Source organism: Macrosteles quadrilineatus, unplaced genomic scaffold (assembly GCF_028750875.1).
Source record: "Macrosteles quadrilineatus isolate MER2022 unplaced genomic scaffold, UCM_ALF_1.0 Scaffold_5__1_contigs__length_97177068, whole genome shotgun sequence".
In the NCBI taxonomy this organism is placed as follows: Eukaryota; Metazoa; Arthropoda; class Insecta; order Hemiptera; family Cicadellidae; genus Macrosteles; species Macrosteles quadrilineatus.
The window spans coordinates 79,732,900-79,749,156 of record NW_026542598.1 but is presented as its reverse complement, the minus strand read 5'-3'; the positions used below and the strand labels follow the sequence as shown (position 1 = coordinate 79,749,156).

Sequence of the window (16,257 nt, the reverse complement as noted above, 5' to 3'; positions counted from 1 at the left end):
CTCGCTGTGTAACCACCAGAGTCGCGCAATACACGCTGAGGCGAGGACTCAGGCTATGAGACAACTGAGGTACGTATGTTAGATGTTGTGTGATGAACTCAGTGAAGTGTAATGTCACGAGAGCAGAGACTGCCCAAACGACCGCAGTACTCGCTGTGTAACCACCAGAGTCGCGCAATACACGCTGAGGCGAGGACTCAGGCTATGAGACAACTGAGGTACGTATGTTAGATGTTGTGTGATGAACTCAGTGAAGTGTAATGTCACGAGAGCAGAGACTGCCCAAACGACCGCAGTACTCACTGTGTAACCACCAGAGTCGCGCAATACACGCTGAGGCGAGGACTCAGGCTATGAGACAACTGAGGTACGTATGTTAGATGTTGTGTGATGAACTCAGTGAAGTGTCATGTCACGAGAGCAGAGACTGCCCAAACGACCGCAGTACTCACTGTGTAACCACCAGAGTCGCGCAATACACGCTGAGGCGAGGACTCAGGCTATGAGACAACTGAGGTACGTATGTTAGATGTTGTGTGATGAACTCAGTGAAGTGTAATGTCACGAGAGCAGAGACTGCCCAAACGACCGCAGTACTCACTGTGTAACCACCAGAGTCGCGCAATACACGCTGAGGCGAGGACTCAGGCTATGAGACAACTGAGGTACGTATGTTAGATGTTGTGTGATGAACTCAGTGAAGTGTCATGTCACGAGAGCAGAGACTGCCCAAACGACCGCAGTACTCGCTGTGTAACCACCAGAGTCGCGCAATACACGCTGAGGCGAGGACTCAGGCTATGAGACAACTGAGGTACGTATGTTAGATGTTGTGTGATGAACTCAGTGAAGTGTAATGTCACGAGAGCAGAGACTGCCCAAACGACCGCAGTACTCGCTGTGTAACCACCAGAGTCGTGCAATACACGCTGAGGCGAGGACTCAGGCTATGAGACAACTAAGGTATGTATGTTAGATGTTGTGTGATGAACTCAGTGAAGTGTAATGTCACGAGAGCAGAGACTGCCCAAACGACCGCAGTACTCGCTGTGTAACCACCAGAGTCGCGCAATACACGCTGAGGCGAGGACTCAGGCTATGAGACAACTAGGGTATGTATCTGTAATAGTATATTACGTTACTAGTCCTGAAAATAAATGTTTACTGGACGAGTGTGGTCGTTCCCGTGCGAGACGAAGTCGAGTACGGGATTACCATACGAGTCCGGTACACACATTTTGGACGAGTTACGTACGATAGTTTACGCCATACTACTTAATTCGTACAAATCCTTATATATTTCCACCAACTAAAGGACTAAACATCACCAGTCATAACCTCTAAGATAGGTTATGTTTTTGTTTATAACCAATCATTACCACGCAAATACAGTATAATCAGCTGATTGGTGTCCGGTAAAACTCATTGCAGAACAGTATTACGCAATGGAACCCCATTTGAATAAGCTAGCGGCAAACAGATGTTTTCTGGACTAAATCCTTGCGTGGGAAGTTCGTCAAAATAATGTAGTGTGGCGTAAACATATTTTGTGCTGTTATATAAAGAATATTAAACAAAACATTGCTTTACTCATGTGTTACAAAGGTTCTCCGTACACAAAGTCTTCAACGAGATAGTAACAACCACAACGAAAGGAATTTTTCAATCTGAATCCAGCACAGTGGCAATTATTTCTTTGACCACTATGTTAGCCAGTTTTGGTTACTATTTGACGAGTATTGTCGTTGTAATAGCCGAAAATAATGTGGGGGGAAATAGACGTTCTCGCTAAGTATTATAAATCGCTCCCTCCGTTTACATTTCTAAGGTACAAAATGTTTGCAATGTCTTCGATAGCGTTGTCTGCATGCGGTTATTCATCAGGTTCGTTTAAGGTAGTGTGACCAACCAGTGAAATTTGATATGCAAATCGCTGTGCGACTGATTTTATCTTAGATTCGGACTAAGGACAACGATGAACTGTAAAGTCCTAACCATGCCGATCCATGGGCAAACTTTTTTATTTAAAAAATGTCAGCATAATTTTTACCGATCAATATCAAACGTGACCACAAATATTGTGTTTGTAGCTTTATCATGTTCTGGAACTGAAATTAATTAGGCCTAACAATACAAAACGTACTTCCGAAGCAATAAAATACTACTAATTGCTTCTTGCTTAACTAAGAATTCGTTAGTTAGTACCGTATTTCTCTGGAATAAACTTGGGAGTTGTTGATAGTTCAAAAACGTTTGGTCTGTAAACGTCCTATTTACTCCATACAAGTTTAGTTTTATTTGCATACAATGTGACCAATAACCTAAACCCAATTTTAACAAACTTTCATGAATGAAAAAAAAGAAAATCCATTACACTAACTTAAAATATCTCTTTTCAGGCCATTGTTGTTTTCCTATCATCCTCTCGTGGTAGTATAATTCAAAAAATATGCCTGCCTTTGCGTTCAAACGAATTGTCAGTTCACAGTATGTCTAATAGTTGTGCTTGTACCAGATCATACCAAGGTCGTTTGAGTCATCTACATGAATATTGATCGGTCTGACATTGCATCACCGTGGAACTTTTTGTAACTGAAACAGAATTTCAAATTAGTTTTTATTTGTTTCTCCTATCTTAAAACAGTAGGCGGAAACCTACGTTGAGATAATTAAATCATGAACTTCCGGAGGGACCGTATACGTACTTTGTCACTGTTGCTTGATTTTATTTTCCTAACATGTAAATTTATATTATATGTGAATTTATTTTAGTCAACTAATCATGAACATTGAATATTTACAATCTATTTGGATTAATTTCAAGAAAATAGGTTTACGTTTTTTTCTTCATAAGTATGTGTAATTTACGAATTCACGAATATTTATATTTGTACAATAATTTAATTTCGTCTTTAGCGTACGTAATGGGAAATTTTATTTAAAAGTTTTTGATTTGAAATAAGATACTCGCTGTCAAAACAGTACTGTACTGAAATTGTCTTGATAGTATGTTTAGGTTGACTAAGGTTTAATACTATTTCAATGTGAAGAACGTTTCTTAGAATTTCGGCCGAATAAATAGTGAAGTATTTAATGTATCTTCTTTTGAGACTTTCTCAAAAATCGAAAAACGTTAACTTACATTTTAAGGTAAATACAATCCGGCACTATTTTAACCAACTATAAGCTTTATTTTAATTAATTTCTTTTATGGTTATCTATGTATAATTTGTACAATGACCTAGTTCGATAGCTTCTGAGAATTTTAGTATTTTTATAATCTTTCAAATAATGTAAAATTTAACCATTTTACTGCGATGTCAATACAAAGCTTGTACCTTAGTGAAACGCCTGCAAGCTTAAAATGCAATCATCTCTCCTATGTGTGTCGCGGTTTGTATCTAGAGTTTGGAGGACGCGAAGTGTGTTTTTGAATGAATTTTAAAACCGTTTAACCATGGCAAACCTTAATCTTTTTAATCTCTTTGATTACTGTCCTCTTTAAGGTTTCACATCTTATAAATAATATCTTATAAATCGCTTATAGTACAGCATTAAAAACATAATTTTCTAAGTATTTATACTAAATTATATAATTTATGATTTTCTATATGCAATTTTTTCTAAAGCTATTATTATTTTACTCATTTTTGGAATTCTTTATTGGAAAAATCCACAATTTATTTTGATTATGCTTAAAGTGTTTATATCACCTGATTTTAAAATATCCTGGCAATAGTTTCAGACTCGTTGAGTCCATCTTCAGGTGTGACAAAAACATTAGTCATCTATCCAAGTTAGGCAAATCTATCCGAGCCACTGCAAAACAAACATACCTCGAACACACGACGATATACAAAAACGAGTTAACATTAATAATACTGGTCGATACAATTACGGGAGAAATTTGATTAATACGTTGAAATTGATTGATTAATACTTAATATTTGCATTAATACCTTCATTGGCTGTTTTAATGTCGTACAGATTTGTTTAAAGCTATATTCTAATTGTTTCTTGTATGTTGCAGCATGAGGCCGCCTCAGAACGGCAACGGTGTACCAGTAAGGCCGGCGGCCAACGCTAGGCCTATGACCAACGGAGATGCCCACTACGATACAGTCAAGGTAGGTCTACAACCATTGCTCATCTTTATACACCAATAAGACAACGTATGAATGCCTAATGGTTAAATCTTGTAACCTATCGATTGTTTTTTACAACCAAAGAGTAAGTGAGACGTAGCAAAACTAGTAAAATACAGGAATACTAGAAAAATACCGGTATTGATCATAACCAAATGAACTTGGATCGAAAGAAAACTTAACCATATGTTAATTAATGCTATTAGTATAGGGGCTTTTTACGGGCCAAAAACGTCATTTGTTTATGTTCAGGATCCGTACCGTTATTTTTCTAGTAGTGGTAAAATACTAAAATTGATAAAAACGTAATCAATAGAGCTTATTTTTTTCTTCTCCATATATCGGCTCTACACAATTTTTAATTTGTTGTTCTATCCGTCAATTGTTTGAGCGTTACTATTTATCTGTTTTTGTTTCACTGAATTTGGAACATTTTTAGGAATTAAAATTATGTTTATAAGTATTCATTCTCCTTTAGCAACTTTACTATCACTCAAGATTTTTCCAAAAAGCGCAGAGCCATTGTTTAATCTGAAGCCTCTGGAAGTGTGTTTCGCGTTAGTGACTTTTGAGTTGGCTGATTTTGACTAAATATAAATATTTCTTATTTTAGGCTAGATTTTACGATATATTGTACTTTACTTTTTTCTTGTTGTACCAGAGAACAAGCAAGAGTTCATTGTTTTTTGACAATAATATTGAGGTACTTCGCTATACATATTTATGACAGAGCCACCTAAAAATGAAGTTATTCTAATCGAATTGATGTCAAATCTATAATCACTCCCGTACTAATTTCTAATAATATAACTTCAAATTTCTCCTAGTAATATCCAGTGTCTATACTTATACAGTGCATAATCACTAAAATCATAAAGCAAAATCAGCTGTTCCGCTATCGCTAATAGAACAAGGTCGATTAAAAAGAGGAATTTGTTTTTGTCCTTTACTCTTTGCAAGTAGGCCTAGTGTTAAATACAACAGCTGTTTGTGTAGCATGTTCGCCTTCTCGATATTCAGCTGAGTATTCCACGACACGACCATCGTTGTAAACTCAGGCTCAGTTTATCGTTCATTTCCTCCTCCTCCCTCTCACTATGATGTTCAGTGTTGACTCGCGATATCTCAAACCAACACACCCTACAAGTTAGACCTTGCCATTTTCTAATATTTTCCCTAGTTGTATTCAAATTTTACAATCTATTCACCTTTTCCATTTTAAAATCGTAATAGTGTAAAGCTTTGGTATTGCTTAAAATGGTATATCAGTAACTATAAAAATAGTGTAACAAGAGTCCACGAAAGAAATGCAAAACAACTTGTATTTTTTAAAGAACGTTGTCGTTTGGGATTTGTAATTTTTCTCCAAGTCACCCTTTGTGGAAAATGTTAATGTCAGCGCCTGTTTTCCTTTCTCCATAAATTTTAATTTACCTTTGAAATATTGCAACGTGTTTATGTTTTAAATATGAACATTTGATTGTGCAACCAATGCGTTAAACAAGTGCAGAAAATTAATAAAATGCGGTAAAGTTTTAAATAGTTAAAATGTAATCAAACAGTAAAACTCCTATATACTAATAATTCCATTATTAACGTAAAGTCAAATTAATTTTATAAAGTATTGCTATCATCTTTAGCTATTTTCAGTGACTTTTCTAAACACTAAAATAGATTATGGTCGAAAATGACGGTTATTAAAATCGATCAGAAAATCGGTCATGCTGCGACCTGAATGAGCGCCTCTTGCCTTCATTGAAAGTGCAGGCGTTCACAGGAAGTGGTCCAGCTGCACTCTGCTCAGATATAACATTAAAATTGTTAACTAGTACAACATAAATTAATTTAATGCCTTTTAAGACTGTTAGAATAATATATGACGGTAAATATACCTCAGAATGTTCATTTGAATAATTTTACACCATGGCATATTCATACACGTTCATACACATTCTATAATGCAATTAAAAATTAAAATAAAATCTAAACCGGTCTATTAAAATAATTAACTATTAATTAAATTAAACTTATACAGTTCAGCCAAAACTCTGTACTTTACTAGTTGAACATGTCAAAAAGAATCAGCTTACTGGCACGTTATCAATGAAACGCACATCAATGAAACAACATCCTTCAGACGTCGATTCAATTATAAGTTGAGAAGTCTTATTAGCGAATTTCTCATATGGGGGAATAGCGCGATAACTCGAGCAAATTTGAAATTTGAAATTTGGTACAAACGTGTAAACCTACGTTTATTCGAACGAGTTCGTTAACCAGCATAATCGGACCATGGGAACAGGGGTTTATGGGGTAAAAATGGGGTTTTCTAATTTTTTACCCTAAAAACAAAACATTTTGCAGTTTCTTTCTTAACAATTTTGTAGAGCTTAAAAAAAGAAATAATTTAGTAAAATGTTATCAGACAAGTTGAAATTCGCTTGGTCAGCAGGTTTGCTGTGGCGGGGGTATTTTACTATTCCACGTTAAAGGCAATTTGAATACAACCAATCCGGTTGTCAACATTCAGTACTAAATTAGAGTCCTAAATTAGTTCCTGTCCTCTCATCTGAATACTTATTACCCGATCCACGCTGTAACTACGTGATTTATTGTTTTGTTTGCTAATAATGCTATTAATATTTTCCTGAGTCATCACGTCCACCCGGAGATTTGACCTTGACTTTGGCTTGATAACAATGAGCCATCATCCATCAGTCGCCCACCGAGGTACAACTGGTCGTGATCTCAGCTACAACCTACGGCACGGCAACCTTGATTGCGTGATCATATTATACACCGATGTTTTGATTCGACTTTGAAACGTTTTGGATTTATAAACTAAATCTTTGTCTTCGGGAGTTCTTCAAGGAAGTGATTTTTGTGCAAATCAGTTTGCGGTTGGAGTATCAATATGGTCTTGGACGCTAAAGTTAAAATCTTGAAAATTTTTATTGGAGACTGGAATTTAATCATACCTTTGCTTTTTGATTGTGCATCAAGTAGACATTACATTTTTAAGTTGTAGCTAGAGTATTTTTTTGTACAAAATGTGATGAATCGCACTTCTTCATGGTGCTGATTAACTGATTATTGATTGCTCTCGTACGCGCACCGACTTTTTACCTAGTCACACCAGAAGGAAACATTATTGTAAACTATATTATTTTTCTTCTAAAACCAATCACTGTGTTGAGGATTTTTAAGGGAAAATACAACTTTGACTTTACCATACACTGCAAAAGGCTCATTTAGGTGTTCTCATTTAATAGAAAAATGGCTCTTGCTGGTCCATAGACTTAAATATTGGATTTTTAACATCGTGTATTACGTTACAGCCCATAATGTTAAGCGAATGAGCATAGTTGTACCTGCTTTCGACCCTTAGAAAACTAAATTGAGGAATATTTTCCTTGTATTTCATAGAGAACTTCCTCTCTCAGTATATATGTAACATCTATATTATTTTTTTAATGCTATTTTTCACGATTAATGCTTTGAATATATTAAAAATTATACACTGTCTTTTAATAATGATGTCAATATAGCATATGTCTTTCAATCCGTTTTTAGAGTCGGTTAACATTTTAGTTTTTAAAATCAAAAACATAATTTTAGTTAACATTTGTAGGTTTGTATATCGTAAATTATCTTACAAAGTAGGCAACTACACTATACGTTTATTTAACAGCGACACAATTAACATTAGGTGTGCGAGTTGCAACACTATGTTCGTGTTAACATGGTCGTTTATCGTCGTAGTTACGGGTAATCAAGTTAGCAAACAAAAGTTAGTCAATTTGCTACAGCTGTTGGTGTGAGTTGTTGATTTGGGATAGAGGGAAAACAACGAAAACTAATGTTAGAGGTGTACATCAACTAGAGGATAAATTAAATGACTAAGGCCCGATTCATATTTTTACCTAGTCCGTGGACATGTCGCTCGTGTGAACCGGTGTGATTCTGTGGTCCGCTACCCAGTCGTGCTTACCTAGTGCTTACCTAGTCCAAGCCTAGTCTGCTAGGTATGTCGTTCGTGTGAACCGGGCCTAAGGAAGAATTTTATTTTTCAATTTCTACTACTAGCTTAAATATCTCTCTATTAGTTTATTTTGTTCCAAAATTTTAATTGCCAATAAAATGCTTATGTTACGTAAACCGGTTAAAAATTATAGTAATACCGATTACAAAATCCCTTTAGAGTATCAACCTTTTGAATATAACCTACACAATGTCGTGAAGTAGAAATGTTTTCCATAAATGTTGTAACCAAGTTTGGAATAAGATAAATTTATTTAAGGAGGGCAGTTTCTTCTGATGTACAATACATGTCATGTTCTTTTAAACACAATTTATGATGCTGCCAATATGTAAGAGCAGCTCATTGTAAACTACGAGTATGTCCTCATCAGAATGAAAATTTGAAATATCAGGAAATGAATTTACTACATTCTTGAGAGACTTGTCCAAATACCATTTTTTGTTTTGTTTTTTTTTATGAGAAGAATTGGATACTTAGTCCGATTTATAGTATCTAAAGTTACGCAATTTAAAACCATTCCACCCATCTATTCCCATCAGCCAAACAAGAAATAGGGTTCTTTTTTCATTTGATCAGTTTATTAGTATATTCACTTATACAAAATCGTACCTTTTGCTACATTTTATTTTTATTTCGCTATTTTATGTTCATCCTTTTATCTTTCATATGTTAACAAATATTAATAAAACCTTAAAGTTTTATTTATGAATCTAAGTTAATTTAGGTTCTTTGGGCGCTTTTAAAAATAATATAGTTTCCAACTAGTTCGATATAACTTATTGCTGTAAAACTATGAAAATTTGAATGTTTGAATTCTTCTGGGATTTGATATTCATGGCTTGCTGGGCATAATTTAACCCCAAAACAAGTCAATGACGACATCACAATATTACAGTAGAACCTCAATAACATGTATAATTTTCAATTGAATTTTTTTGATCCCTAGAATCACTTGTTATTGCAAACCTCGATAAGAAGTCAACCATGATAACAAGCCTTACTTATTCTCACGAAAGTCTTGTTATCGAGGTTCTACTGTGTAAACGACCGACTGAATTTGTAGTAGGTAGTCAACGTTTAAAAGTTAACACAGTAAACTGCTAAACATTGTCTTCTGGGCCAAACTGAAACTTAACCTGACTTGTGACAAGCCGTCAAGCCGCTATTTGATAACAATCAGCTGTTGTGATGCAAGTCGTAGCCATTGTGTCCTACCTCCACCGCTGAGGATGATGGGATAGGTCCGCCTTGTGTAGGCAGGCACAGCCTGTTTCGCCATATCCAGAGATGCCTATTACCTCCACACCGGTCCTAATACAGGATCGCCCTCCGTCCGACCTCTATGCTACTTCTGTGTTTAGAACTCCTAGATTTATATGAGGATTTGTCAAACGTTTTGGTTACGGTTGTGGCTGTAGGTTAGTCACTTGCAATAGTTTAGCTTAATTGAATGTTGTTTATGCTTTTGGTGGTTCAAACGAAGATTTATGATTTCGTAGTTAGTGTATTTGGGTTGTTGTTTAGAAAATGGATAGATTTTTTTATTTTGGAGGGGAAGAGGTGTAAGAAAATGGTTGAAACGCCTTTAAAAAAAATCCTAACTCCTGGATTCTCAACCCCTAACTTTTCCTGACATTATCAAGACTAGATTTATGATAGGATTTGCCAAAGTTATCGGTTATGGTTGAAATAGTTGTGGTTCGTGACGAGATTATTTCGAGTGTTATTGGTTTGAGGTTTAAATGTTTCAACAAAGCTTTTTGTAATAACTCCTGACTTCACTATGGGTATATATGTAAATTGTTTATCCACTGGATGAGAAGGTTTTGTGTGCTGAAAGGTTGAAAATAACTAATTGAAGCCCCTTAAATAATTCATACGAGCTCCTGGATTCTTGAAATTGAACTTTTCCTGGGGATCATTCTTAGATTTATAAGATTTATCAAAATTTATGAGCTTTGTGTGAAAAGGTTAAGATTGATGACTTGCAATAATTTCGATGAGAAGACTAGTTTTATGTGATTTGGGTAAATTCCCTTGGCAATTGAGAGAAGAGTTTGTGTGGGGAAAGGGTGAAAAAGAATTTTCAGAAGCACCTTATAAAAGTCCTTACTGACTCCTCAAAGAATTGTCTTGAACATTTTCTGACAGGATCGTTTCTAAATTAATTTATGAGATTTTGCCAAACTCATCGGTTGTAAAAAATCTTTGTGATTAGTGATTTTAGCGAATTTCCCATATAGGGAATAAGCTATTACCGTAGTACTCACGGTAAGACCTGGACCCGGGACAGATTTTTTTTTTCGTTTTGAGGTCCCTAGAGGCCAAAAACACCATCCGTTCAAATTCATATATATATATATATATATATATTTATATATACAGGGTGTCCATAAAAAACGTTTCAGGACTTTGGGAAATGAATCCCCATACTAAAAGGAAGAAAAAAGTTTACGGGAAGGTATGTCCGAAAATGCATATTAACCCAGATATCCGCCATTTTGTTTTTTATACAAAAATATTTTTATCTGTAAAGTTTTTTATTCGACGATTATGAAATTTGGTATACATGTTAATATACACAAGACCTATAATAGACAAAATAATAAAGTTGTTCCGATTGTAAATTTCAAAATGGCGGCCGTTTGAATTTTTCTAACTTAAATAACTCAAAAACGGCTAATTCTATGAAAAAATGTCAAGAATACTTTTCTTTAGCATTTTTAATTTCCTATCAAACAAAACCAAGATCAAAAAGATTGAACAAAAGATAACTGAAATATAACGTTTTTTGTGTAAAAATAAGGCAAAAATTAAGGGTTCCTCTACTAACTTTGCCTTATTTTTACACAAAAAACGTTATATTTCAGTTATCTTTTGTCCGATCTTTTTGATCTTGGTATCGTTTGATAGGAAATTAAAAATGCTAAAAAAAGTATTCTTGACAGTTTTTCATAGAATTAGCCGTTTTTGAGTTATTTAAGTTAGAAAAATTCAAACGGCTGCCATTTTGAAATTTACAATCGGAACAACTTTATTATTTTTTCTATTATAGGTCTTGTGTATATTAACATGTATACCAAATTTCATAATCGTCGAATAAAAAACTTTACAGATAAAAATATTTTTGTATAAAAAACAAAATGGCGGATATCTGGGTTAATATACATTTTCGGACATACCTTCCCATAAACTTTTTTCTTCCTTTTAGTATGGGGATTCATTTCCCAAAGTCCTGAAACGTTTTTTATGGACACCCTGTATATATATATGTGTGTCCGTTAGCGCGATAACTCGAGCAAAAATGATCCGATTTTGATGAAATTTGGTACAAACGTGTAAACCTACGTTTATTCGAACGAGTTCGCGAACCAGCATGATCGGACCATGGGAACGGGGGCTTATGGGGGCTTTTATGGAGTAGAAATGGGTTTTTCCCATTTTTGACCCAAAAAACATAAAAGTTTGCAATTTCTTTTGAAACTATTTTGTAGAGCTTAAAAAACAAATAATTTGTATATTGAAGCGTTATAATGCGCCAATTGGTTACGGAGAAAATTCCAAAAAATTGAAAATTTAAAATTCCCATGTTATTCTTATGGAGAATAAGTAAACTGTTGTAGTTTGCTTGTTTATAAACATATTTTGCCCAAATTTGGAAAATGTTTTTATTTCTTACTAACTATTAACATTTTACATAAAAAACACTTTTACCCTCCCTGTTGCAGCAAACCTAAGTATGTTTTAAACTGATTCTATTTAAATAGGGAATAAATGTGATATTTTTAAGGAGACATTTTAGTGTAAATCCATTCAGGGCAATGGAAATTCGCTTAGTCTGCAGGTTTGCTGCGGCGGGGGTATTATTTTTTATGCAGTTAATTTCTGAGTATACACTCGCGTGGGAAGCCACGGCTGTATAAGGTAGTTTTAAATATTTTTTTTATCATTTTAGTGTACATATCATATATATTTCATACATTTAATTGTGTGTTGTGTTTACGATGTTTTAAATAAAACTAAAATGTACATCATGAAAATCAACCTGTAGGACTGCTATAAGATAACCAGGTCAGCATTAAAATATTTCCCCAAAAGTATTTCTCCAAGTCTTGTAAAGAATTCACAGACATTGTAAGAAGCAAAGTTGAAAACTTCTCGTTAATACGAATCATGGTATTTTAATCACTTTCAGTCCACTTCTTCATCTTTTTATAACAAACCCGCTAATGTGCGTTCAGTAAAAAGGCTCTAATCAGTGTAATTTGTTTTCTAAGCAGCTGGAAGAAATGTCCGTTTCTAGTTTTATCATAGCTTATGTGCTGACGATGTGAAAGCTAATAGAACTACTCGGAGTGCACGCCATTAACTTTGCAGTAATCTGCTCGCAGTAAAATGTTATTTTCTGCATTAACCGTTCTCTAGAAGTCTAGGCATGATAATTATATGAAGTATATTAAGAGTAACGCCTTAACTTACAATAATGACATCACGTTTAGGTTTAAAATCTTTAAATCAATTTTAATCGATTTGTGCTTTCATTTCTTTTACTATTTTATCCAACTCCGAATGGTCAAATGTATTCCTAAACTTTTACGAGTTTCTTTAACATTTAGTGTACTATATTTAAAACATTTTGGAACACTGTGGTCTTACACTCCCGAAACTAATCAAGACTATTCAATCTTTTTATGAAATTCGTAAATTTGCGTTTGTTTGATTTGTATTTTACTAACAATTTTACAATTGTGATGAACTTAACCAAATAAATAAAAATGAGAATGTCGGGGTTATTAGATACAAGTTTGATCAACACAGTAACTATACGTAATCGATTGTTTTAATAGGACGAAATTTGAGTTTTCTAACACTTATTACATTCGCATACCTCAACAAGTAAAATTCCAAGCAAGATGGGTGTTTGTTTTCAGACACAAGTTTGTTAACGGCTTTTTTTTTCTAAGCTAGCATAAGAAAACAGAATTTAGTAGTTTTCATTCAGACTGAGAATCTTAAATTAATTATTTTTTTCATCTACATTTTTTGCATGTAATTCTTTTGGACTACTTACGAGAGGTCATACACCGCCAAAATATCGTTTCCTATTGTTGTTGACCTTAGGAAGCCTTTGTGGTTGTAAATATTGAGATTCAAGGTGTTATATAAACATAGGTGATTGATAATGTTGGCTTCACATTAACATGCATATTGCTGTGTGGGTTGTTCACACCTAGCATGCAACACCCGCGTATATACGTCATAGACCTTGGTTGATTGTTGCCGTATCATGTTACGAGAAGAGATGTAGTTTATTTAAGGTAATTCTTCGAATACACATTTTAACTGTATATATTCTACTAGCTGTAAACTTCATATGTGAGCTCGTTCGCATGGCTCAATCACGTCCTGGTTGAAGTTCGTTCGCTACGCTCACTCACCTTTAGGTTGGAGCTCGTTCGCTGCGCTCACACGTCCTGGTTGAAGTTCGTTCGCTACGCTCACTCACCTTTAGGTTAGAGCTCGTTCGCTGCGCTCACTTGCCTTCAGGTTAGCTCGTTCGCTACGCTAACTCGCCTCCGGGTTTAAGTTCGTTCGCTACGCTCACTCACCTTTTGGTTGCAAATTAGCTGTTGTCATAAATTAAAAATACCCCCGCCGCAGCAAACCTGCAGACTAAGCGAATTTCCATTTGACTGATTGGATTTACACTGATATGTCTACTTAAAATATATAACATTTATTCTCTATTTAAATAGAATTAGTTTAACTAGTACTTAGGTTTGCTGCATCAGGGAGGGTAAAACTGTTTTTTTTTTTTTTTTTTTTTTTGTAAAACGTTAATAGTTAGTAAGAAATAAAAACATTTTCCAAATTTGATCAAAATATGTTAATAAACAAGCAAACTACAACAATTTACTTATTCTCCATAAGAATAACATGGGAATTTTAAATTTACAATTTTTTGGAATTTTCTCCGTAACCATTAGGCGCATAATAACGCTTCAGTATACTAAATTATTTGTTTTTTTAAGCTCTACAAAATGGTTTGGAAAGAAATTGCTAAATTTTATGTTTTTTGGGTCAAAAATGGGAAAAACCTATTTTTACCCCATAAAACCCCCCGTAAACCCCCGTTCCCATGGTCCGATCATGCTGGATCGCGAACTCGTTCGAATAAATGTAGGTTTACACGTTTGTACCAAATTTCATCAAAATCGGATCATTTTTGCTCGAGTTATCGTGCTAACGGACACACACATATATATATATATATATAAATATATATATATATATATATGAATTTGAACGGATGGTGTTTTTGGCCTCTAGGGACCTGAAAATGAAAAAAAAATCGGTCCCGCGTCCAGGTCTTACCATGAGTACTACGGTAATAGCTTATTCCCTATATGGGAAATTCGCTAAAAATAATAGTGCTGCACTCTGTTGGTAATCCTTGTAACTTTAATGCTATTGAACATCACAGAACAGAACCAACTTGTTTAATTGAAACAGCTGTTATGATTCATTAATTCCATTTAAATATGAGTACTCATTAGGTTAACATGGAAAACTCCAGAGCCACTGGGGTGGAGCCCGAGAGTCCGATCAGGAAAAAACCACTTAGTTTTCCTATTTAATGCCTAAAGAATCAGTGTACCAAATTTCAGCCCCCTAGGTAAGTGGGAATTAGGAGAATTAGTGATGAGTGAGTGAGTGAGTCAGTCAGTTAGTCAGTCAGTGAGGGCTTTGCCTTTTATATATATAGATAAGTCCTCATTATTCTGTGAGCTATGGACTCAGAATCACTTAGGCGATTCAATCTACCTCTTGATACGTTTTTAATTTTTTTTCAACTGGATTTACGATATTTTGTTGCCACTTTTTGGATTGTTGCTTCCTTTCGGTTTGTTTCTGAATATACGGAGTGATAATAAGAAGGTTGCTGGTTCAAGTATGAGACAAGGCCTTTAATGCTTTTGCTCGAAACTAGACGTAGGCGTAGATGCACTTAACTTTTGGTATTATAATAAATATTTCTGGCTAAATAAACTAAAGATTTTAGTCCGTAACAAAGCTACACATTCATCCACTCATCTTTCGACTCTAAATCCGCATTTAGGTGACGTTGCTATATCACAAATAAAACCATTGACGACTGGATACTGAAGTCCGTTGTTAATCAATAGTGAAAGATAAAACTATTCCTAAAGCATTCCTAATCTTCTTGTAAACACTCAGCATCAAATGTACAAAACAAAACGTTCTTACATACATTCTAAGCGAATATTACAGACATTTTCCATCATGATCAGTGAAAACGAAGCTTTTTCACCACGTTTTTGGGATCTGCAACCTAATCCCGTCCTCAAGTGAGTAGGTAAATTTTCGATTCCAAATCCCAAATTGTCGTAAAAATTTGTTTTGTTTCCAATCGTGATAAAAAATCCTCTTCAATCTCTTATATGACATGACGTAAACTCTTCACTTACAATGAACATGATACAAAACATTTCTCCAGTAACAGCTGAGCTGCTACACCTCGCTGTGGCCTTGAGCTTGAACCTGGGTGTAACCAGTTTCCCTACCCTAATAAACAGCGAAAGCCGTCCTATGTGGGCAATATTGCGAATACTGCGGCCTCACGCTGCGATAACACATCCTTGTACAGCAAACTGTAGAGATGTATGGTGTTGCTACGTACTACAGTATCTGACACTACGGGTGTCTGAAATGTACACTGTACATTGATATAATGTACAGTGTGAGCGATGTTATTATGTTGGCCAAGCTGGATGATCTACATTATACCATATTATACTTAAAAGTTGTCATGCAATCAATGTTAGGTCGTTCATTTCGAATACTGAAAGTAGACTCCAAAGTGTCCAAGTGTTGTGAAATCCAAAGCCTTATTCTGTTTTTTATGTAGGAAGTTGAGTGTGCTCATGATAGTTCCCTCATACCTTTTGTGATAATTCACATTTGATTGATGTAGGCCCTACGTATTTATTCTACAATTGAATTTTTCATGTGTAAAGTTGGTCAAGTAAAGTAAGAATGTGGCTTCAA

General features: G+C 34.8%; 1 protein-coding gene across 4 annotated transcripts in view; it reads left to right on the top strand.

The window, feature by feature from the left end:
• The window catches only part of LOC128996006 (WD repeat-containing protein 47), a 272,428-nt gene that overhangs the window by 150,620 nt on the left and 105,551 nt on the right, over positions 1-16,257 (top strand). For all 4 annotated transcript variants that reach the window (XM_054421114.1, XM_054421112.1, XM_054421113.1 and 1 more), the window contains exon 4: positions 4,031-4,127. In XM_054421114.1, coding sequence (XP_054277089.1) covers positions 4,031-4,127 — 97 coding nt within the window. The remainder of the gene's footprint in view (positions 1-4,030; positions 4,128-16,257) is intronic.